This window comes from Carettochelys insculpta, chromosome 30 (assembly GCF_033958435.1).
Source record: "Carettochelys insculpta isolate YL-2023 chromosome 30, ASM3395843v1, whole genome shotgun sequence".
NCBI classification, from domain to species: Eukaryota; Metazoa; Chordata; order Testudines; family Carettochelyidae; genus Carettochelys; species Carettochelys insculpta.
The window spans coordinates 12,632,453-12,654,959 of NC_134166.1; the positions used below are offsets into that span (position 1 = coordinate 12,632,453).

The 22,507-nt window shown below is 46.7% G+C and overlaps 1 protein-coding gene across 1 annotated transcript; it reads right to left on the reverse strand.

Moving 5' to 3' along the window:
* Nucleotides 1-14,168: 14,168 nt before the first annotated feature.
* Nucleotides 14,169-21,703, reverse strand: LOC142003960 (kallikrein-14-like). The gene is made up of 5 exons (XM_074981354.1): nucleotides 21,658-21,703; nucleotides 18,925-19,087; nucleotides 16,054-16,310; nucleotides 14,705-14,841; nucleotides 14,169-14,336 (listed from the first exon to the last, which is right to left on the reverse strand). The coding sequence occupies exons 1-5, from the start codon at nucleotides 21,701-21,703 to the stop codon at nucleotides 14,169-14,171; spliced, it is 771 nt and encodes a 256-aa protein (XP_074837455.1).
* Nucleotides 21,704-22,507: the final 804 nt, after the last annotated feature.

Consider the following 22,507-nt stretch of genomic DNA (forward strand, 5'->3'; position numbering starts at 1 on the left):
AGAATTGTTGCTGAAGACAGGTTGCAGCTCGAGAAATGTGAAATTCCTAGCAGTTGCATGGGGTATTCCACAGCTTGTGAAAGGAAATTGATATATTCCGATCTTATCTCAGATTAATATGTGTTGATTTTGGAACGGGCAGGGAGCTACGATATCACAATCTGTTTTCATCCCAAAGCAGGGCACAAGGAAGGAATTTTAATAAATACCAACCAAACAAAATATTTGCTTTTTGGGAGAAGGGGGCATTAATTTCACTGAAATGTGGATGTCTTTAAATTAAAAGCTGTTTTCAAAATGTACCATTTTTATAGAGTAGATAGAGCCTCATATCTATTACAATGGTAATTCTGCAAAGACAAGTGCACAAACATTATTAAAATAATTTCAAGGACCCTCTCTGATAATTTCCAGTGCTCTGGTTTCACTGTGTATCCAATGGAAGCGGCATGCCACTCTTGGTTAGGAAAAGCTAGTGCATCATGGGTGATGTATTTTGATTGTGGAGCTGCATCTATAAAAGAGACTTTGATCTGTTTTTTAAAAATTGGCAGTGCAGTTGTGATGCTGACAGACCCAGGTTGCCAATGCTAAGGATAGCACCTGTGAGCACAGGGTCTAAAGCCCTGCACTCTAACACATGAGCTAAGGGCCAGCTGGTTCTCAGCTGAGGCTGTAGAGCAGAGCCTTCATTCACCCCAGATGAGGTCTCAGTACCTCTGGGTACTACACAGTGAACACAGTCCTGTCAAAATTTTCAACTTTGACAAAATGGGTTTTGCTGATGGCAAAGCCTTCTTTCTGAAAGTATATGAAATTTTAATTATTTGCATTGCAATAAGCTTAGAAAAACCAGTCCCTTACCAACACACTGGTCTCCTGTGCATTAGTAATTTGCAATCTCCAGATCTTTGTAATTTGACCATATGTTGGTGAAGTTACACGCCAACAGCAAAAGGCACCTCCCTGTCCTGGTGGCAAAATTTCATGTCCCTGCTGAAGAGGCTTGAGTATTTCAAAAAACTACTGGAAATCGTTTGAACCTTGCCAAACTGAAGGGACTTCCTGGGTCATCTTGTCCAGCCCCTGCTCCCATCGGTAGCTTGATCGCATATGTGTATCAGGCTCCAAATTCAAAATATGAAGATTTTTGCTCCCCTCTTCCTGTTCCACAACTTCCTTCCTTCGCTGCTCAGTAACATATTTTCCAGTTCTCAGCCTTGCTTTATCCATGGTGCTTATCTCCATTTGGTCTTGTCCCTACAGCACTCTCCATCTCTTGTACTTATACTTCCAACCCTTTCCCTACCGGTATTCTTGGCAAGCTGAGCATTTGGATGGTCACCCAGCAGAGAGTCAGCTGCTGCCCAAGTGATTAGCAGAGTGCCGACAGCCACCCACAGTGGGCAGTGTATATGTTTCTGCGGGTGGCGTACATCCACCCATGGCTTGGAGCCCATATCAGCATTTATTCTGCCCACCAATGGCAAAAAATCGAGGGAACACTGCTCCCCATCCTGCTGTGTTTAGAAAGAACAATCAGCTGCCACCTTAGCCTTACTTTCCAGTTAAACCAGTTGAGCCCTTTCCATCTGCCTGTGTGTCATCAGCCCTTTGTTCCCATGATCCCTTGGTGTCTCTCTCTATTGCTGTCCAAGTTGGAATTCCTCTTTCTGGAAAACGTGTGGTTTTTCCAGTGGCAGTGATGCATTCCTATTCTCACTGGAGATACCGCACCTGGTACAACCTCAGTTCACCGGCTGCTTCTGCACAGGTGTGTGTGAGCGGTGACTCACTGTCATGCTGCCAATGGCCAATCCATCCAGAAGTGACTGATGCTCGCGCCAGTCCCTTTCCTGCCGGAGGCTGACATGTGCCTCTCTACTGCAATCGCAGAGGAAGATGAAGACCAGGTCACTACGGGGGAGGCCTTGCCCCTTATGCTCAGGGCACTACCAAGAGGTTCTCCTGAAGAACAGCAGCATTCATGGCGGCAGGGTTCTGATATGCCCAAAGTGGATACTAACTGCTGTGCACTGCTTTGAAAAGACTGTAGCAGCAACGAAGGGTCCTGTGGCACCTTATAGACTAACAGAAAAGTTTAGAGCATGAGCTTTCGTTAGTTAACTCACTTCTTCAGATGCATCTGAAGAAGTGAGTTAACTCATGAAAGCTCATGCTCTAAACTTTTCTGTTAGTCTATAAGGTGCCACAGGACCCTTCGTTGCTGCTACAGATCCAGACTAACACAGCTACCCCTCTGATACTTGAAAAGACTGGTAAGTCAGGATGAGGGTCAAGGAAAAGAAGGCGAAGAAACTGAAAAATCAACGTGCTCTTTGAAGGGGTTAACAAACATGCAGACAGGGGAGATCCAGAGGATTTAGTATACTTAGACTTCCAGAAAGCCTTAGACAAGGTACCTCATCAAAGGCTCTTGTGTAAATTAAGTTGTCATGGGATAAGAGGGAAGGTCCTTTCATAGACTGAGAACTGGTTAAAGGACAGGAAACAAAGGGTAGGCATAAACGGTAAATTTTCCAAATGGACAGGGGTAACTAGTGGTGTCCCCCAAGGGTCAGTCCTAGGACCAATCCTGTGCAATTTATTCATAAATGATCTGGAGAAGGGGGTGAGCAGTGAGGTGGCAAAGTTTGCACATGACACTAAACTGTTCAAGATAGTCGAGACAAAGGCTGACTGAGGAACTTCAAAAAGATCTCATTAAACTAAGTGATTGGGCAACAAAATGGCAAATGAGATTTAATGTGGATAAGTGTGAGGTAATGCACATTGGAAAAAATAACCCCAACTATACTTACAATATGATGGGGGCTAATTTAGCTATAACTAATCAGGAAAGAGATCTTGGAGTTATCATGGATAGTTCCTTGAAAACATCCACGCAGTGTGCAGAGGCTGTCAAAAAGATAAATAGGATGTCAGGCATTATTAAAAAAGGGAGAGAAAATAAGACAAGGAGTATCTTACTGCCCCTATGTAAATCTATGGTACACCCACATCTCGAATATTGTGTACAGATGTGGTCTCCTCACCCAAAGAAAGATATCCTGGCACTGGAAAAGGTTCAGAAAAGGGCAACTAAAATGAATATGGGCTTGGAACAGGTCTTGTATGAGGAGAGGCTAAAAAGATTGGGACTTTTCAGTTTAGAAAAGAGGAGACTGAGGGGGGACATGATAGAGGTATATAAAATTGACAGGTGTGGAGAGGGTGAATAAGGACAAGTTATTTTCTTGTGCCCATAATAGAAGAACTAGAGGACACCAAATGAAATTAATGGGTAGCAGGTTTAAAACTAATAAAAGACACTTCTTCACTCAGCCCATAGTTAACCTGTGGAACTCCTTTCCAAAGGAGACTGTGAAGGCTAGGACTATAAAAGAATTTAAGAAAGAGCTAAATAAATTCACGTAGGTCAGGTCCATAAAAGGCTCTTAGCCAAGGGTAGGAATGGTGTTCCTGGCCTCTGATTGTCAGAGGCTGGAGATGGATGGCAGGAGACAATCGCTCGATCATTGTCTTCAGTCCACCCACTCAGGGGCAACTAGTACTGGCCACTGTCGGCAGACAGGTTACTGGGCTGGATGGGCCTTTGGTCTGACCCAGTGTGGCCATTCTTATGTTCTTATGTTCTCATTGTAATCTTTGCCTTTGCTGTCCCCCAGCCATGCCCATGTCTCTCTGCACCCAGCAACCCTAACTCTATCTATTATTTTCCAGCTCTCATATAAGTGCACCCTCTGCGGTTTTTTAGTGAATGCCTGCAAATGACTTTAGCAAAGCTTTTGATACAGTCTCCCACAATGTTCTTGCCCGCAAGTAAAGGAAGTATGAATTGGATAAATGGACTGAAAGGTGGACAGAAAGCTGGCTAGTTGGTCAGGCCAAACATGTAGGCTACGTCTACACTAGCACACTATGTCGAAGTAGCCTCTTTCAAAGTAAGAGTATCAAAATAAGCTACTTCGATGAGTATTATCTGCACATCCTCTGGGGCTGGTGCCGTCAACGTTCATTGTTGAAGTAGCGTCAGGGAATGTCGAAAGGAGCCGCCCTGGAAGGAAATGCAGAGGGTCTACACACACACAAGAGCTCCCCGTTGAAATAAGGGGCCAGCAAAGCTTGCGGACAGGGTCACAGGCTGGACTAACCCTTCTGGGGAAAGAGCAAACTGCTCCCTTAAAGGGCCCCCCCAGACACACTCCGCCTGCACAGCACAAGGTCCACAGAGCCAACAACTGGTTGCAGACCCTGTGCACACAGCATGGACACCCAGCTGCACCAGCAGCAGCCAGAAGCCCTGGGCTAAGGGCTGCTGCATGCAGCAACCATAGAGCTCTGCAGGGGCTGGACAGAGCGTCTCTCAACCCCTCAGCTGATGGCTGCCATGGAGGACCCCAGTATTTCGATGTAGCAGGATGCGGATCGTCTACACACACCCTACTTCGACATTGAACATTGAAGTAGGACGCTATTCCCATCTCTGGATAGGAATAGCAATTTCGATGTCTCGCTGCCTAACGTCGATTTTAATGTCGAAATAGCGCATGGCGCGTGTAGACACAATGCGTGCTATTTTGACGTTGTGCCAGCTACTTCGAAGTAGCCAGCTAGTGTAGACTCACCCGTAGTGATCAATGGCTCAATGTCTGGTTGGCAGTCAGTTTCAACTGGAGTGCCCCAGCAATTGGTTCTGGGCTTGAATTGTTTGAAATCTTTATGAATGACTGGAATGAGGGAATGGATTGCATCCTCAGCAAATTTCCATGTAATGCTAAACTGGGGGAGAGGTATATAGGTTGGAAGGTAGAGATAGGGTCAGAGTGACCTAGGTAACTTGGAGGATTGAGCCAAAAGAAATCTGATGTGGTTCAACAAAGTCAAGTGCAGAGTCCTGCACTTGAGATGGAAGAATCCCAAGCATTGTTGCAGGGCTGGGCACTGACCGGCTAAGTAGCAGTGCAGCCAAAAAGACCTAAGGATTATACTGGATGAAAGTCTGGATGTGAGTCAACAGTGTGGCCTTGGAGCCAAAATGGCTAATGGCATATTGGGGAGTATTAGGAGGAGCATTTCCAGTAGATGTAGAGAAGAAGTTAGTATTTCCTTTTATTTGGCACTGGTGAGGCCACATCTGGAGTACTGTGTCTAGTTTTGGACCCCATCCCCCCAGCATAAAAAGGATGTGGATGTATTGGCATGAGTTCTGCAGAGGGTAACAAAAATGATGAGGGGTCTGGAGCACATGACCTACAAAGAGAGGCTGAGAGATTTGGACTTACTTAGTTTCCAGAAGAGAAGAGTGAGGGGGTCATTTGATAGCACCCTTCAGTTTCCTGACGGGAGGTTCTAAGGAGGATGGAGAGAGGCTGTTGTCAGTAGTCAGGGATGGCAGAACAAGGAAGTTTTGTGTCATATGCCATAAGCCTGGGAAAATCCCACACCCAGAGTTCATAACCAATCCTCAACTAGCTGCCCCTGCTCGAATGGATTGAGCCGCGTCCTTCGTCTCTCATGCTCACCAGTCCAATACTGTAAACAGCCAGTCCACACACCCAAACTTTCTTCATACCCCCACTTTCACATTCACAATGTGTTGGGGGGAGCCATCTGCAATCCATATCTTACACTGTAGTGATGACTACCCTGTAACCCCACAAAACTTCAAGCATTGTTGAGACTCCACAATTCTTACACTGGATGATAGCATAAATTGTGACTTTACAACAACATGTTGTTTACAATAGACAAATCTCACAGCTGTGCCTGCTCCCATAGGCATTGTTTACAAGGTATTACATACGCACACCTTTGTATTTTCATGCAAATGATCTCTGAAGGACACATTCCCCAACTCTTTCAGCAGTATTGAGCTCCTGCTGGTACAATCCTTATATATGATTCTTTGTGCCTCGGCACAACTGTATCCACTGCCCAGTGGAAGATGGCCCTGCACTCACTGGTGTCAGACCTTTTAACATCCCTCTGGCAGATCCTGTGCAGGTTTTCTAGGAGCTGAGGGAATGGAGTGGAGCTCAAGGGAGTAGTTTCCTTTCACTCCAGCCTGATGGTTTTAGTTCTAACCATGAGGGAAGGGAGGTCTGCAGCCCACTGCTAGTTTCAGTTCATCTGCAGGGCCCATTGGCTGAAACCAGGAGCCCTGACTCCCAGTGCCTCCCTCCCTGTAAGGCGAAAACGCAAGGGTGTCACCCTATAGCTGAAGTCCGGAGCCCCAAGACATACAGAACGAGAGTTTAAGCCTTGGAGTGAACACAGGGTGTTCCACACAAGGGGAGTGCCTCATAACAAAGCCATTCAAGCTTTATTCTAGAGCTCTGTAATTACTGCAGGTCTTTCCACTTTCTTATTTTGTCTTAACACTCTCTTTGTTTTAAGACAAAAGGGGGGGGTCCTTTCTTGTATTTAGAAAAAACCATTAAATTGTATAAATAATATGCTAAATTCCTTGCAGTATTTTTTTCCATTTGAGACACTTTTTTCTTCAAAGCTTCCTGTTAGTCTCTTTTGCAAAAAGTTTCTTGGTGACTGTAGGTGCCCGGGGCTATGGCAGCGCCCGTAGCTCTGGACGGGACCACAGCCACACCGGCTGTCTTGGGAAGCCCAGCCCCCGTTCAGGGTGGGGGCCACCGAATAAGGCTCTACAGAATAAGCCCAGCGCTCAGTTCAGGGCGGGGCAGCAGCCCGTCAAGGAGGGGAGGGGGGAGGGGTTTGCTTACATGTGACCACGGCACTGGGGATCCAGGTCGCTCCACAGCGCCATGGGTTCTGGTGCAGCATTCCCTGGGCCACTTCCTACCCCCACCTCCATCGGGGCAGGGTCCCAGTCCACCTGGTCAGGGGGTCCCCAGGGGTCGGCCCCATCAAATCGTCTACCTTTGGGGGCTCTGGCCAGTCGGTCATCTCCACATCATTGGGGTAGTTCGGTGGCGGTAGCACGGTGGGTCCGAGGCGATCCTGGGCCTGGGGGCTGCAGGGGGCTGCTGGAACTCCAGGGCAGGCTGCTCCTGGGGCCTTGTGGTTGCTAGCCCCTGCCTGTCTGGCTGGGCCTGGGGTTTCCTCCAAGAAGGGGGTCCTCCGCCGGCGTGAGGGCCCTGGCAGATCTGGGAAGTCTGGGTAGGTCCCCTGGGGCATGTGGATCCGTAGCTGTCCTGGCTGGTCTGGGCCGCTGGGGGCTTGCTCCTCCCGACCGGCCGGGCGGCGGCGGGCTCTCTGCCCCTGGCGTCCAGGAGCCCGCGCAGACGCTCCCTCCCAGCCTGGAGGCCCAGGCTTTAATGGGTCCCGAGCTCTGCCCTTGGCCCTTCTGGCTCTAGGCCCCGCCCTCTGAGGGGTGGGCTACTGGTGTTCTGGCTCTGGGGCTGCCCACCAGGGCCTCTGCGCAGCCTCCTCTGCCTCTGAGTTGGCGGGAGGCCATGGCGGCTCACTACAGTGACCGAAAGAAGCTATTCTTCTCCCTGATTTTTGAAACCCCTGGAAAACTTGAATCCCTCTGTCTCAGATGCAACTGGTTGCCATTTGCAGTCCTTCCACAGGGAGGCTAAACTTGGTGTGAGCAGACTGCAGCGACAAGAAAGAGATCACAACTCTGAGCAACTAGGACTCCTTTTTTTTGCGGGAGGGGCAGATATTTACTGGTATAAGATGAAGCCCTTAATATTGGAACCTCTTCCATTGACATCTCTGTGCAGCTCAGTGCAGGTGCCTCTGGAGGAAGATGATCTAGGAGTGAAAGAACCCACAGAGCAGACATGAAAAATCTGCAACCACATCATACACCCCAAGCATAACCTCCACTGCTGTTTTGATTATGATGTCATGCTACTGTCATTGAATAAACCCTCCTGACTCAACAACTATGTGAATATGATCAAACTGGCTACCTATTGTCCCACTCCTAGAATACAAGGCCGTGTGTTGGGATAAGGCACCGTCAGTTCCCTCAAATGTATGTTGCGGTATAGGGAAGAGCGTGTGAGGTTGGATTTGAGCTTCAGGGTGGCGGTAAAGGGTGTTTCAGGAGCCCGTGTTCATGGACATTCAAGGGTCTTTGGCTTCTCCCTGGGGAAACTTTAAACCAAAATGAATGTTGGTGAAAAATGCAGCTTTGAACCACCTAATTTTCCCACTAATTTGGGGCAATTTCATTCTCAGAATCATTTTCAGAAAAAATATTCTGAAAAAGCTCTCCTTTTGAAGTCCCTGAGACACAATGGATTGATTGATTTGGAATATTTCCTTTTGGAATGCCCTCTTTTCAAAACAATATTAAAACACCACAGAAGTCCTTCAGATCAAAGAGAAATATTAAAATGTCCCATACAATGCTAGATCTAGATGAAACATTAGCAAAGAAAAGGGGGTTTTGCTGATGGTGTTTTTTCACGTTAACCAAAAATTTTGTTTTTTGGAGAGTGAATGTGGCCTGGTCCCCAGCTGGTGGGAATCACCCATAGCTCCTTTGGAGTCAGTGGGGCCAGATCCCAGCTGGGGTCCATCAGCCAGAGTTCTGTTGGAGTCAATGGCAGAAGACTGCAGCTGTGGTGAATTGGCCATACCTACATGGGAGTCAGTGGATCTATGCCAGTTTGCAACAGTTGAGCTGGATGAGGGACTGTATTGCATCCTCAGCAAGTTTGGAGATGACAGTAAGCTAGGGGGAGAGGTAGATGTGTTGGAGGGTAGCGATAGGACCCAGAGTGACCTGGATAAATTGGAGGCTTGGGCCAAAAGAAATCTGATATGGTTCTATAAGGAGAAGTGCAGAGTCCTGCACTTGGGATAGAAGAATCCCAGACATTGTTATAGGCTGGGGACTGACTGGCTAAGCAGTAGTACAGCAGAAAGAGACCTAGGGATTATGGTGGATGCAAGGCTAGATATGAGTAAACTGGGTGCCCTTCTAGCCAAGAAGGCTAATGGCATATTGGGGTGCATTAGGAGAAGCATTGTGAGCAGATCTAGAGAAGTGGTTGTTCCCCTCTATTCAGCACTGGTGAGGCCTCATCTGGAATATTGAGTCCAATTTTGGGCCCCCTGGTATAAAAAGGATGTGGATGTGCTGGATCAGGTTCAGTGGAGGGCAAGAAAAACGATTAAGGGGCTGGGGCATGTGACCTATGAGGAGAGGCTGAGAGAGTTGGGCTTATTTAGTTTACAGAAGAGAAGACTGAGGGGTGATTTAATAGCAGCCTTCAACTTCCTGAAGGGGACCTCTAAAGAGGATGGAGAGAAACTGCTCTCAGTGGTGACAGACAGCAGAACAAGGAGCAATGGTCTGACGTTACAGCAGGAGAGGAGTAGGTTGGAAGTTAGGAGAAACTACTTCAGCAGGATGGTGAAGCACTGGAATGTGTTACTGACAGAGGTGGTGGATTCTCCATCCCTTGGTATTTTTAAGTCCCGGCTTGACAAAGCCCTAGCTGTGATGACTTAGTTGTGGTTGATCCTGCTTGAAGCAGTGGGATGGATTAGATGACCTCCTGAGTTCCCTTCCAGACCTAGGATTCTATGAACTTCAGTACTTTTAATTAGGTGCCTTCTGCATGTCTGGCACCTGGTACGAAACATGCTCGATTCTGCTGAGAAAGAAATTGAAGAAAAGGGGAGAGATTTGTTTCAAAAATAATTCGCTTGGGTTCAGGGAATTGGTGGGAACGGGACAAGTGCACAGTGAGCCAGGACATGGGGGCTACGTCTACACGTGCAGCCAACATCGAAATAGCTTATTTCGATGTGGTGACATCGAAATAGTCTATTTCGATGAATAACGTCTACACGTCCTCCAGGGCCGGCAACATCGATGTTCAACTTCGACGTTGCTCAGCCCAACATCGAAATAGGCGCAGCGAGGGAACGTCTACACGTCAAAGTAGCACACATCGAAATAGGGATGCCAGGCACAGCTGCAGACAGGGTCATAGGGCGGACTCAACAGCCAGCCGCTCCCTTAAAGGGCCCCTCCCAGACACAGTTGCACTAAACAACACAAGATACACAGAGCTGACAACTGGTTGCAGACCCTGTGCCTGCAGCATGGATCCCCAGCTGCCGCAGAAGCAGCCAGAAGCCCTGGGCTAAGGGCTGCTGCCCACGGTGACCATAAAGCCCCGCAGGGGCTGGAGAGAGAGCATCTCTCAACCCCCCAGCTGATGGCCGCCATGGAGGACCCAGCAATTTCGACGTTGCGGGACGCGGATCGTGTACACGGTCCCTACTTCGACGTTGAACGTCGAAGTAGGGCGCTATTCCTATCTCCTCATGAGGTTAGCGACTTCGACGTCTCGCCGCCTAACGTCGAAGTTGGTGCTGCTACTTCGAAGTAGCGTGCACGTGTAGACGCAGCTGGGATGTGCAGGGAAGGGAGGGAAGAGAAGAGGGAGGCAGTGGGGAGGGGACAGTCCTGAGAAATACTTCCTCCTCAAGTGAAAGCTTCACCCACAGCCTCTGGCTATGAGTAGTAATTAAAACCATTTGGCAAGCATGTGCTAACCTTGCATGTACTGACATAACCAGTCGGGCATTAGTATGCCTAAAGGAACTTAGTTTAAAATTTGCTTTAAATATTTTATTAGTCTGTGGCTGAATCCTATAAAATCACACCTCTAATAATCCTTGCAGGAATATTTAAATGCACACTCTGAATGTTCAGCTTTAGCTTTACATGGTTAGCTCTTCGGACACAGGTTTTTAAAAAAATTCTTCAAAAGATCCTCCCCCCATCTCAAATGCATATTTTAATTTTATTATCACAGTACAAAAGCTTGCTCACCACCCCCCACACACACACTGAAGAGAGAACTTTCCTTTTCTACCAGAGAGCTGAACAAACGAGTTTCGCTTTTACTTCTATTTGATGAAATAGTGTCAAGAGAACCTCCACCGAAATCAATACTTTACTAAGATATAAAATCTTTTGAGACACCTAAAATTTTTGGAAACATATTTTAACATGAACATATAGGCTACATCTACATGACAGTGATCAAGAGTTTATTCTCTGCCTTTGGCACCAACACCATCATGTGTTCTTCCACTTGGAACTTCTGGGGTCTCACTTGACGGCTGTAGTAAGTCTGTTGGGCCTCCTGCGCCTTCTGTAAATGTTCCTGCACTGTGGGGGTGACTGGCTATCCTGTCCTTCACCTGGAGCACATGATCAATGATGTTCCTCCCTGGGTTGGGCTGCTCCTCCGACGCCTCTTTGGCGAGGTCCAGAATACCCCAGAGGCTATGCCCGTACAAAAGCTCAGTAGATGCTCGAGGGACTTCCCTTACAGCTAACATGAGGTATGGCAGTAGTGTCCTAGTCTTTGCCATCCCAGCTTACCACTTTCCTTATCATATCTTTCAGACCCGTTAAACTGCTTGATGAGACTGTTGTTCTGGGGTGATAGACTGATGCCCTCATGGTATGTATGCAGAGCAGGGTACATAAGTCCTTCATTAGTTTTGACATGAAGAGCGTCCCTTGATTTGTTAGGACTTCTTTGGGTATCCCTACCCTAGAGAAGATCTGGATTAGCTCCCTCGCCGTTGTTTTGGACAGGGTATTGCACAGGGGCACAGTCTCTGGGTACCAGGTAGCATAGTCCACCACAACTAGCATGCTCTGATGTGTGGACTTCACTAGTGGCCCAGTTACATCCATGGCAATCCTCTCAAAAAGGACTTCAAAGATTGGCAGGGGTACCAATGGGGCCCTCGGCTGCAGTTGGGACCCATGTGTAACTTTTCTATGAATGGCAGGTGACTGCCAGAAGGGCCAAGTTCAGTTCCTAGGGGATTCCATCAATAATGCAACCTAACCGGCTTGAAGCCCAACCCAGTAACCTGAGACAATCTCACCCTATCTGCTGGGTGCCTGTAAGGGGGCATTGCTTCCCTTCTTGCAAACACGTGTTTAATAACAGTAGCCTAACATGAATTTACACAGAGATACATACAGTATTGCTAAACAAAGGGGCCATGTCTACACTAGCCCCTTCTGAAACGAGCCACATAGGCAGATGTTAATGAGGCACTGCCATGAATATGCATGGGGTTTGAAAGTGCAGCTTTTGAATTGCATGCTGCCTGTGTAGATGGGGGGAGCCTTTTGAAAGGACCCCCCAGACTTCAAACGCCCCTTCTTCCTATTTGGTTTTAGGAAAAGGGGGCTTTTGAAATCCAGGGGGTCCTTTTGAAAGGCTCCCCATCTATATGGGCGGCGCACAATTTGAAAGCAGCACTTTCGAACCGCTGGCGGCCGGCATTGTGCTAATGAGGCGCTGCATATTCATGGCAGTGCCTCATTAACATCTGCCAATGTGGCTTGTTACCATGCCCCTTCCGAAAGGAAGGGACTAGTGTAGAAGTAGCCAGGAAGGGAGAAACCCAACAATAACATGTTGTTTGCAATAGGCAAATGCCCACTGCTTCGTCTGCTACCCAGCAGGTCTTGCAAACAAAGCAGGGATAGAAAAGACATTGAAAGATCGTTGAGCAAAGTCCATTCCCCACACTGAGTTAGCAGGTACTATGTTTAGACCATCCCTGACAGATGTGTGTCCAACCTATTTTTAATTACCTCCAGCAATGAGGATTTCACCACAGTCCCAAGTAACCTACTCCACTTCCACTAGGAAGGTTCTTCCTTGGATCTTAGCCTATGTTTCATTGTTCAATGTAACATCAGAATCTAAACTAAATGACCCAAAATGACTATGCCAACAAGAAACATTTGTTTTTAATTTTCAGAGAGATTTTATTGGGGGCAAAGTTAAAACAGAGTTTTATAATCGTACATCCCATGTTACTTATTCTGGATCAGGTGAACATCCAAAGAACCACACTAAAGCACTTACAATGCATGAATCTGCCTGGAAATTATGAGATTGGCTTAAAAATCACAAGATCAGCTTGAAATTTACAAGACAGTAAAAAAAAACCCTGAGACTGACTTAAATTGGGGTGAGTGGTTTAATGGGCATGAATCAGTCTCAAATTCACAAAATGGTTTAGAAATAGGCACACTTCCTAGCGAAACAAGGTTTACCAATTTCGAAATTAGCCAACTGCTATTTCAAAAATATTTCAAAATAGTGGTTGAATTGGGTAGATGTTAGGAAAGTTATTTCAAAATAACAGCTGTTATTTTGAAATAACTTTGCTGCATAGACATACCCTGAGTCACAACATTGCCAGGTCTTGCAGTTTTAGGCTGAGATTCGTGGAAATGTTAATGGCTGTAGGTAAATTCATCCATCTAGGAACAAAGAAAGTCGACCAGACTTAGAGGACGGGGGACTCTGTCTGGACATACAGTGACTCTCAGAAAGGTTTGGGGATTGTGGTAGAAAATCAGCTGAATGTGAACTCCCAGAGGTTGTCTACACTACAGGTGCCACAGCTGTGTCACTGCAGCCATGTTCCTGGATCAGTGCCTGAGAATGCTTCAATTCCATCAGATCTCAGACTTGCAGATTTCAGATCAGTTAGAGCCACTGGCACCCGCTGTATGAATGCAAAAGACCCGTTCAAAGATCTGTGCACTACATATCGCGCTTTAGAACAAGTCTTTTAATTTTAGTTTAGTCTCATGATCTTTAAATGCAAACCACATCATCTGGCAACCTCATGATTCGAAAAGCCATCTCACAATTTCAAAAGCCCTCTTCCAGATTTCAAGCCGACCCCCTGGGTCTAAATCATATCTCAAGAATTTGAAAGTCAACCGCTTGACTTTTTTTTTTTCAACCAATCTTGTGAATTTCAAACTGATTCATGACTGTTAAATGACTGTCCCCAATTTAAGTAATTTAAGTCAGTCTCAGGGTTTCTTTTTTTTTACTCAATCTTGTGAATTTCAAGCTGATCTGATCTTTAAACAAACCTTATAATCTACACATGGATTCATGCGTTTAAAACGACTCACCCATTTTTAACCAACTCTCAGGTTAATGTCATTCTTGGCTGGTAACTATTGTTGCTTTGGACTGACCACGCTGCAGCTCCCCCATCCCAGTCCCACCTGGGCCAGCTCCCCGCACCTGACTGAGCACACAGTGGGTGCTGCAGCAAGAGGAGGGGAGAGGCTGGCTGGGGTGCATGTTTGGTGGGTTTTGGTGCAGGGGTGATGCTCTGAGCTCTCAGTCCAAACAAGAGTCCCTTTTTCTTATCGTGTTCTTCACCCACTGGGTGACTTTGCAGACATTGGCAAAGACCCTGGGCTGTCCTGGCTTAGCACAGTGGGCTTTTCCCCAGGAGACCACACCCTGGAGCTTCCCCCGGCAGACCAGTGGGCCTCCTGAATCGCCCTGTAGAGACAATGCAATGTCAGCAAACACAGCCATGCCCCAGCATGCAGAAACCCATCCCCCACCAGCAGGGGGCAACAGGGACACACACACACACACACACAGAACTTGGCCCATGCTGTAGGTGGAGGTGGCAGGGACACACACACACACACACACACACACACACACACACACACACACACACACACACACAGCCTCCCCATACCATCCACCAGGGAGCAGTGGGGATACAGCGCAGGGATGAAGGCTGGCTGGGAAAGAGCCTGAGAGACAACTGCTCCTCAGTTGCAGGGAGAGAAGGATTTGGAGGTTGTGGGGGACCAAGAGTATTAGAACCTGCCCCCATCTCCAGGTTACTCTCTTACCTTGCACGAGCTTGTGCCACCCCTTTCCACACCAGCACAGAACATGCTCTTTGTGATCTTGCCTGGATAAGTTTGAAGACACTTGGCCTGGCTGGTGATATAGAGATTTGCACACTGCAGGATGTCTGGGTGTGTTTCTGAACCATGACAGGAAAAGAAGAGTTCAAGGACAAGGTGCAAGAGAAGAAAAATTCATGTAAGACTCTTAACTGCTGTAAACTGGCATAGATCCACTGACACCCATGTAGTTATGGCCAATTGACCACAGCCGAAATCGGCTGTAATTGACTCCAACAGAGCTCTGGCTGATTGACCCCAGCTGGGATCTGACCACACTGACTCCAAAGGAGCTATGGGTGATTGCCCCATTCATTTTCCAAAAAAGGAAATTCATAATGAACGTAAAAGAAGAAGAAAAAACTATTCATTTCATGGCCAATGTTTCAAGCAGAGCTAGCATTTTACGTGGGATTTTAATATTTAACATCACAAACAAGCACTCCTGTAGCACTTTAAAGACTAACAACATAATTTATTAAGTGATTTATTATTATTTTTATTATTATTATTATTATTATTATTATTACTACTATTTATTTTTGGTTCTCTGTGCTTTAAATATTGAGTCTGTTCTGGTATGGCTATGACCTGAAGTAGGTCTATCTCGCGAAACCTCATCACCTAATAAATTATTTTGTCAGTCGTTAAAGTGCTACTGGACTGCTTTTTTTGTTTTGATAGTATATAGACTAGCATGGCTATCTCTCTGTTACGAATTTATTAAGTGATGAGCTTTCATGGGGCAGACCCATTTCTTAGCACAACAAATACACACCAGAGAGATAGAACTTATATATTTGTGGAGCACTAATTCAGAGATGAAGAAGTGGGTCTGCCCCACAAAAACTATGTTCATAGTCTTTGAAGTGCGACATGACTGCTTGTTTGTTTTGTGAAGATACAGACTAACAGGGCTACCTCTCTGTGACTGTTTAATATTTAAATTTGAATTGAAGGACATCTGTAATGTTTAAATATGGTTTGGAAAGCTAAAGGATAGGACATTTTGAAAGGAAATATTTAAAATAGGTGAAAAAAATCGAGCCATTGTGTCTCAGAGATTTTGAATTTCTTTTCAGAATTATATTTTTTTTATTAAATGAATGAATTCGCCCCAAATCAGTGGGATAATTAGCTGATTTTGAAGCTTCTTTTTCCACCAAAATTCATTTTGTTTGAAGCGTTTCCCCCCGGAGAAGCAAAAGACCCTTGAAAGCCCACTCTCAAGGCCTTCTGAAAGAGCCCTCCACCTCCCCAACCTCGACCCTCCCCTCTATACCCCAACATACTTATGGGGGAAGTGGTGGTGCCCCATCCTGACACGGAGCATCGTCTTCCCGGAGTGGGACAACGGGTGGCCAGTTTGATCGTGTTCACGTTGCTATTGAGTTGAACGGGCTCATCTAGCTCCAGAAGCATGAAGTCATAGTCCAAATGGTGGCGCAAGCTATATCTGGGGTGTATGAAGTAATTGAGGATTTCTCTTCTTTGTTGTGTAAATTCTTTCACTCGTAGATTATAGGCCCCCAAATGCACCTGCACCGAGCTGCATGGAGAGAGGACAATGGAAGAGGTTCAACAGGAGGCTATGCAAAGGTCTTAGTGGACACTCAACTAGAACTGGGCCAATAATGTGTATTTTGATGCAGCGGTAGCCTCTGACACCTTGACAAAGTAGTTCTCTAAGAGCTCATCTTGACTCCGATCTTGTCCAATCTCTCTCTCGCTCTCTTTTTTCTTTTTCTTGGCACGTACTTAGACTCCACAGAGCCAATCACTGTCAGGCATTACAGGTGGTTACAAGGCATGCTGCTAATACAAGTAATACAGTTATTGGTTACTTTACATACAAGCCTGTCTGTATTCTATTTCACATGATATCAGGCACTTCATGGTTGGTCTGGTTATTTTCAAGCCAAATTCCTGCAGATACCTTGCTTTGTTCTCATTCCACAGGTACACAGGCTACTTTGTTAGATTCCTGTCCTTCGGCATAGTCTCTGTCCACAGTCTTGCAGACACTGATGTAAGGAATGTGCCAGCAGGAACTCAGTGCTGCTGAAGGCTGGGAAGAATACGTTTCCCAGAGATTATTTGCATGAGAATGCAAAGGTGTGTCAGCAGGGCTCCCTGGTTTAAAGCATCGTAAAGCAGACGGGGAGGGATACGGGTTGAACCAGCTAGCTGAGTGCCTTGGTCCTGCCTATGCCTTGGCCATATAGCTATAAGCCTGGTTTGACTGGCCCTCTCCACCTGTTAAAAGATAGAGCTGGATACTAGCATTTTCATGAGACTCCACTTTGGTGGATACCAAAAGCTGAAATCACAAGATGGCAGCTGAGGCCACCAAGAGCTGAAATCACAGGGTTTTGCCTCGGGCCAGACCCACAGCAATGGACAGCAAGACTGGTGGACAGCGTGACCAGCGGACGGCTGGTAGGAGCAAGCGGAACGCCGGACTGGCACAAAGGTGGCATTGTCTCAGGTTCCGTGAGGGAATGCATCAGCGTGAGGTGCCAGTGCCCGCAGGGACTGGACCAAGTTGTAAGTGAGGCATTTGAATTGGGGGGTGCGGAGAAAGTTGGGCGTGTGGATTGGCTGTCTACAGTATTGGACTGGTGAGCCTGAGAGGCCAAGGACATTGCTCAATGCATTTGAGCTGGGACAGTTACTTGAGAACTGGTAATGAACTCTGAGTGTGATAATTTTCCCAAGCTTATGCTAATTGTCTTTTCTGCCTTTTTTATTAAAAGTCCTTTTCTACACTCAGACTCTGTGCGTGCGAGTGGGGAAGCATTGCCTCTCCAAGGCGCCCAGGGGTGTGTGATGTTCCCAGGCTGCTGGGTGGGGGCTTGAGCCGCTTCTGTGTGAGATGGATGAAAAGGAACCCCTAGATGTTGAACCCGGCCCTGGTTGCTGCCAGTTCCTTCCAGCAGAAGGGTTACACTATGGTTTCTTGCACCTGTTTTTACACAACTGAAATAACCAGTTTGGTGACTTCATCCTGAATATGTGGGATATTTCCGTGTTGTCAAAGCTGCAGTTTTCACCCCAAGTAATTTATTCTTTTTACTTGGTTTTTGGGTAGGCTGATGAGACAACCCAATAGTATTGGGACTGTCCCATATTTTGCTGTATCTATCTGATCCCCTAAAAAACATTGTCCCAGTTTTTCACAATTGTAATCTCCTCACCCTACTTTGACACCCACGTCACTGAGGTCTGCTCATACCAAGTTTAACCTGCCTGTGACAGGAGTGAGAAGTGCAAAAAATTGGGGAAGAATAGCCTGTTTCAGTTATCAGGAAACTTTTCTCAACAAAGACTAACAGGGAACTTGAAAGAAAAAATGGTCTTGAATGGAACAATGGCCATGTTTTGAAAATGGCAACATGGGACATGGCGATATTTAACATGTCATTTATCTGATTTAACGATTTTTGCCAACGACAAGAAAGGACCTTTCCTTTGTCTTAAAACAATGAGAGAATTAAGACAAAAGAAGAAGGGGAAAGACCTGCAGTAATTACAGAGCTCTAGGAAGGCAGCCTAAAGAGCTTTGTTATAGGCACTCCCTTACTCCGGAACACCACACATTCACTGCAGGGCTGAAGTGCTCATTGTGCATTCCTTGGTGCTGGGTGGGCATATTTGGGCTTTAGCCTTGCAGGGAGGGAGGCACTGTGAGTCAGGACTCCTGATTTCAGTGAATGGGTCTCACAGATGACTTGAAACTTGCAGTGGGCCACAGACCTCCCCTCCCCCACAGTGATTACTAAAATCATGAGCTGGAGTCAAGGGAAACTGCTCCCAGGGCTCCAGTCCATTCCTTCATCTCCCAGAAAACCTGCAAAGGAGCTGTCATGGGGATGTTACAAGGGCTGATGCCAGCAAGTGCGGGGCCAGTTTCCACTGGGCAGATCAATGCAGGTGTGCCGAAGCACATGTGCCAAAGGTTGCTGGAAAACTGCAGAGGGTGCAGAAAACATCCAGAAAAGTGACCTGAGGGCTGGCAAATAATAGAGGTGGATGTGGCTGGGGCTGCGGGGGCAGAGGGAGATGTGGGCATGGATGGGGGACACCAAGGGAGAAGATAGTAATGGGGGTGTTGATTATTCCATTACATCTCCGTCTTTCCCTCGACCCCCATGCTGACTTACCCAATCCGTCTGGAGCAGTGCGCAGCTGTTAGCACCCACTTCGGGTGTATCAGGCTTCCACCACAGTAGTTGCGGCCGTTCCTCAGGAGAACTGCTTGGTAGGGCCGTGAGCTGAAGAGGCAGGACTTCCCTCCAACAACTCGGTTTCCCTGTTCCCCTGAGGCTAAGCCTACAATGGAGAGAGGCACGCATCAAGCTCACGCAGGAAAGGACTGGGGTGAACACCAGTTACGTCTGTATGGACTGGCCAGCAGCAGAATGACTATGCGTCGCCGCTCACGTGTGGCCATGCAAAGGCACAAGGCAAGCTGAGGTTGTGCCAAGTGAGGTCTCTCCAGTAGGATTAGGGATGTATTATTGGCACCGGGGAAACCAATTCTGGTCACGCATATGCCAGAGGGAAGAAATGCAACTGGGACAGTGGTAGAGGGGGGCACCAGGGTGGTCAAGGAAACAAAGGGCTGATGGCACAAGAGGAGATGGAAAGAGCTTGACTGGTTTAACCTGAGAGGACAGCCAAGACAGGAACCGACTGTTTTTTCTAAATGCAGCAGGGCAGGAGGTTTCTTTGGGGGGACACTAAGGAGGAAGAAATGGGGAGAAGCAGCAGGGATAAACTGGGGCTGAGGATTAGCAGAAAGTTATGACCACCATAGGAAAGAAGTTGTGGAATGGGTCAGGGGCATGGGGAACGTGTGTGATGGTGGCAAAAATCCTCATTATTTTGAAGATGGACTTTGATACATATAGGCTGGGTCTACCCTTGCCCCAAGTTCGAAGGGGGCGTGGTAATCAGGGCCACGGAGATTACTAAAGAAGTGCTGCGGTGAACATGCAGCACTTCAATAGGCTAATTCTCCCCCGTGGCAACTTCAAAGTGTCAAACTTCAAAGTGCCGGCATGCATGTAGCCACGGGCACTTCGAAGTTGCCACCGGGGGCAGAATTAGCCTAATGAAGTGCTGTGTATTCACCGCAGCACTTCATCTCCTGTTGCCCTGAAGCTGGGGGCAAGTGTAGACAAGCCCGTATACAGCTGAGTTGCCCATGGAAGCAGGGACTGGACAGGATGACCCAGGACGCCCCTTTCTTTTGACACGGTTCCAGTGGTTTCCCATTCATTTTTTGAAATACTCAAAGGCAGTGATTCCCAACCTTTTCACTAGTGTGGACCCCCAATTACCACCCCCGAAGCCATTCGCGGACACCCATCAAATCCAGTTCTAGCGGCTATGTGTGCTTCATTCAATAGAAAAGGACACCACAACATCGATTTTTTCAGACAGCAATTAATTACATCATTGGAAGATATTTAATTAACAAACAATAATCGATCGCATCTTTGCGAGTAATTTAAAACTTGCTTTCCATGATCATTTTTATTTATCTTTTCTTTTTTTCACTGACCCCCTGCAAAGCCCTCATTGCGAGTGACTGCTCTGAACCCTTGACAGCTGGGACTTGAAATTTTGTAAGAGATTCAGAGAGGTGCCTTTTGCTGTTTGCATGAAAATTCACCTCTATTAGGTCAAATTACAAACCTCTGAAAATCACAATTTACACATATGTGGGAGAGCAGGGAGGTGACCAGTGACTGGACTTTCTTAGGCTTTCCCATGATACAAATAATTAAAACTGTCTCACTTTTTCAGATGGAATGTTTTTCCATTAGAAAAAGACATTTTGTCAAAGTTGAAAAAGTGGGCAGAATTATATTGATTGTAGCTACGTCTACGCTATAGAGATCTTTCGAAATAAGCTCTTCTGGAAGATCTCTTCTGAAAGAGCTTCTTTGGAAAGAGTGCGTCCACACACAAAGAAGAGGATCAAAGCGTGATCTGCTCTTTCTAAAGAGAACGTACATATAGCCTCTGCTCTTTTGAAAGAATGGGCCAGGGATCAAAAATGAACATCATTCTTTCAAAAGAAGGGCCCCGTGGAGTGTCCAGACAGGTTTTCTTTCAAAAGAAGCTTTCCAAAGGGGGAGTGCTTCCTGAAATGGGAAAGGAAGAGTGATTTCTAAAAGAGCACCGCGTTCTTTCGATTTGCTTTCGAAAGAACGCTTTTTATGTGTAGACACTCCATGGGGTATTTTGAAAGAGCCCCATTCTTTCAAAAAACCTTTCAAAAGAACTTGGTAGTGTAGACACAGCCATTGACGTAAATTCTTTCAAAACACATCAAAAAGAAGTGGTATCCACCATCAACTCACAATCCCCATGATTCCTCACAACCAGGGGGACTCCCATGGTGCACCAGCTTCTCCCTAACCAAACTGTTCCTGGTAAGTTGCTTGAAACTTTGTGATATTTTTAATAATGTCTGTTTGCATGTTTTTCTGTGTAGAGTTAACATTTTATTGGACATGATGCTCCATAAAAGTGATACATTTGACATTGACTTTTTGAGGTCAGACAGATTTTTCTTCCCTCAGTATTTTGTTGGATGGGAGATACCCAAATTGTTTCCTTGTGTTCTGCTTCCAGACGAAAACAGATTGTGAAACCATTGCCTCATCCACAGGCAATAAATGCAGCCAGAGATGAGATATGAATATGCTAATTATCTTCTGCAACCTGTGCAATCTGTAGTGTGACAGCTGGAGCTTTGCAATTCCTGAGCAACAAGCTGACTCAGCAATGTCTCTGTGATACCCCTGGAAGGGCCTGCGGTGAAACCGCAGAACTCTCTTATCCCACCCAACTTTGGTTTCTTGCTTGATTTCTTTTCCTACCTGCTCCTGCCCCAGCAACCAGCATCACGATGATCAGCAGCTTCATGGCACTTGTGGTGATGGAAACACTGATGGAATCACTGCTTTTCCTTCAGGGAAAGAGATCAACAGAATCATTGGTCATGGGTGTCTTGCAGAGGACAGATGGTCTCACATGTGTGGTGCTTAGGCATGCCAGGCTTGAGTCTCTGTCCTTCCACATACTCCCATTAGCCAGCAGCATCTCTGTGCCTTGACCTCCCTGCCTGTGCCAGGCGATAACAGCAGTGCCCTACATGGAGTGGGGGACTGGGGAATATATACATTAATGGTCTGATGTCAATGGAGAGACAGTCTCCCCGTCTCAGCTCCATCCTCCACTTTTGTCCAGTTCCAGTCTTCCTCAGGGGCCTGTTCCATGAAAAGTCTGATCTGTTGGGCAAAGGGGAACTAAAACTCAGCCCACATGAGAAAATGTCCATGAGCTGGACTGAACCCACCTCTCCTCCCCTTGTTCCCCTCCTTGTGTGTTGTTCCAATAACAGAGGAGAGCGAAACCCCCATAACCAGCTTATTAAAATAGCAGTTAATGGATCTCAAGTGCTATCTGCCCTCCATGACTGTAGCACTTCAGCACCTCTGTTACCCACCAGCTCTGTTTTTGGGGAACCAGAGCAGGACCACCTGTCATCCCTGTGCTCTTGGGGAGTCAAGGAGTGACACTCAAGGAAGACAAATCCCTTTTCCTCAAGTCTATGTTTGAATCAAAGACAAAGCACTGATTTGATCAGGGGAAGGCACGCCTAAATCCTACCTACAAGGGTGATTGGTTTGAGGAAACACCCTTAGCCTCATCTGCGTCAAAGATTGA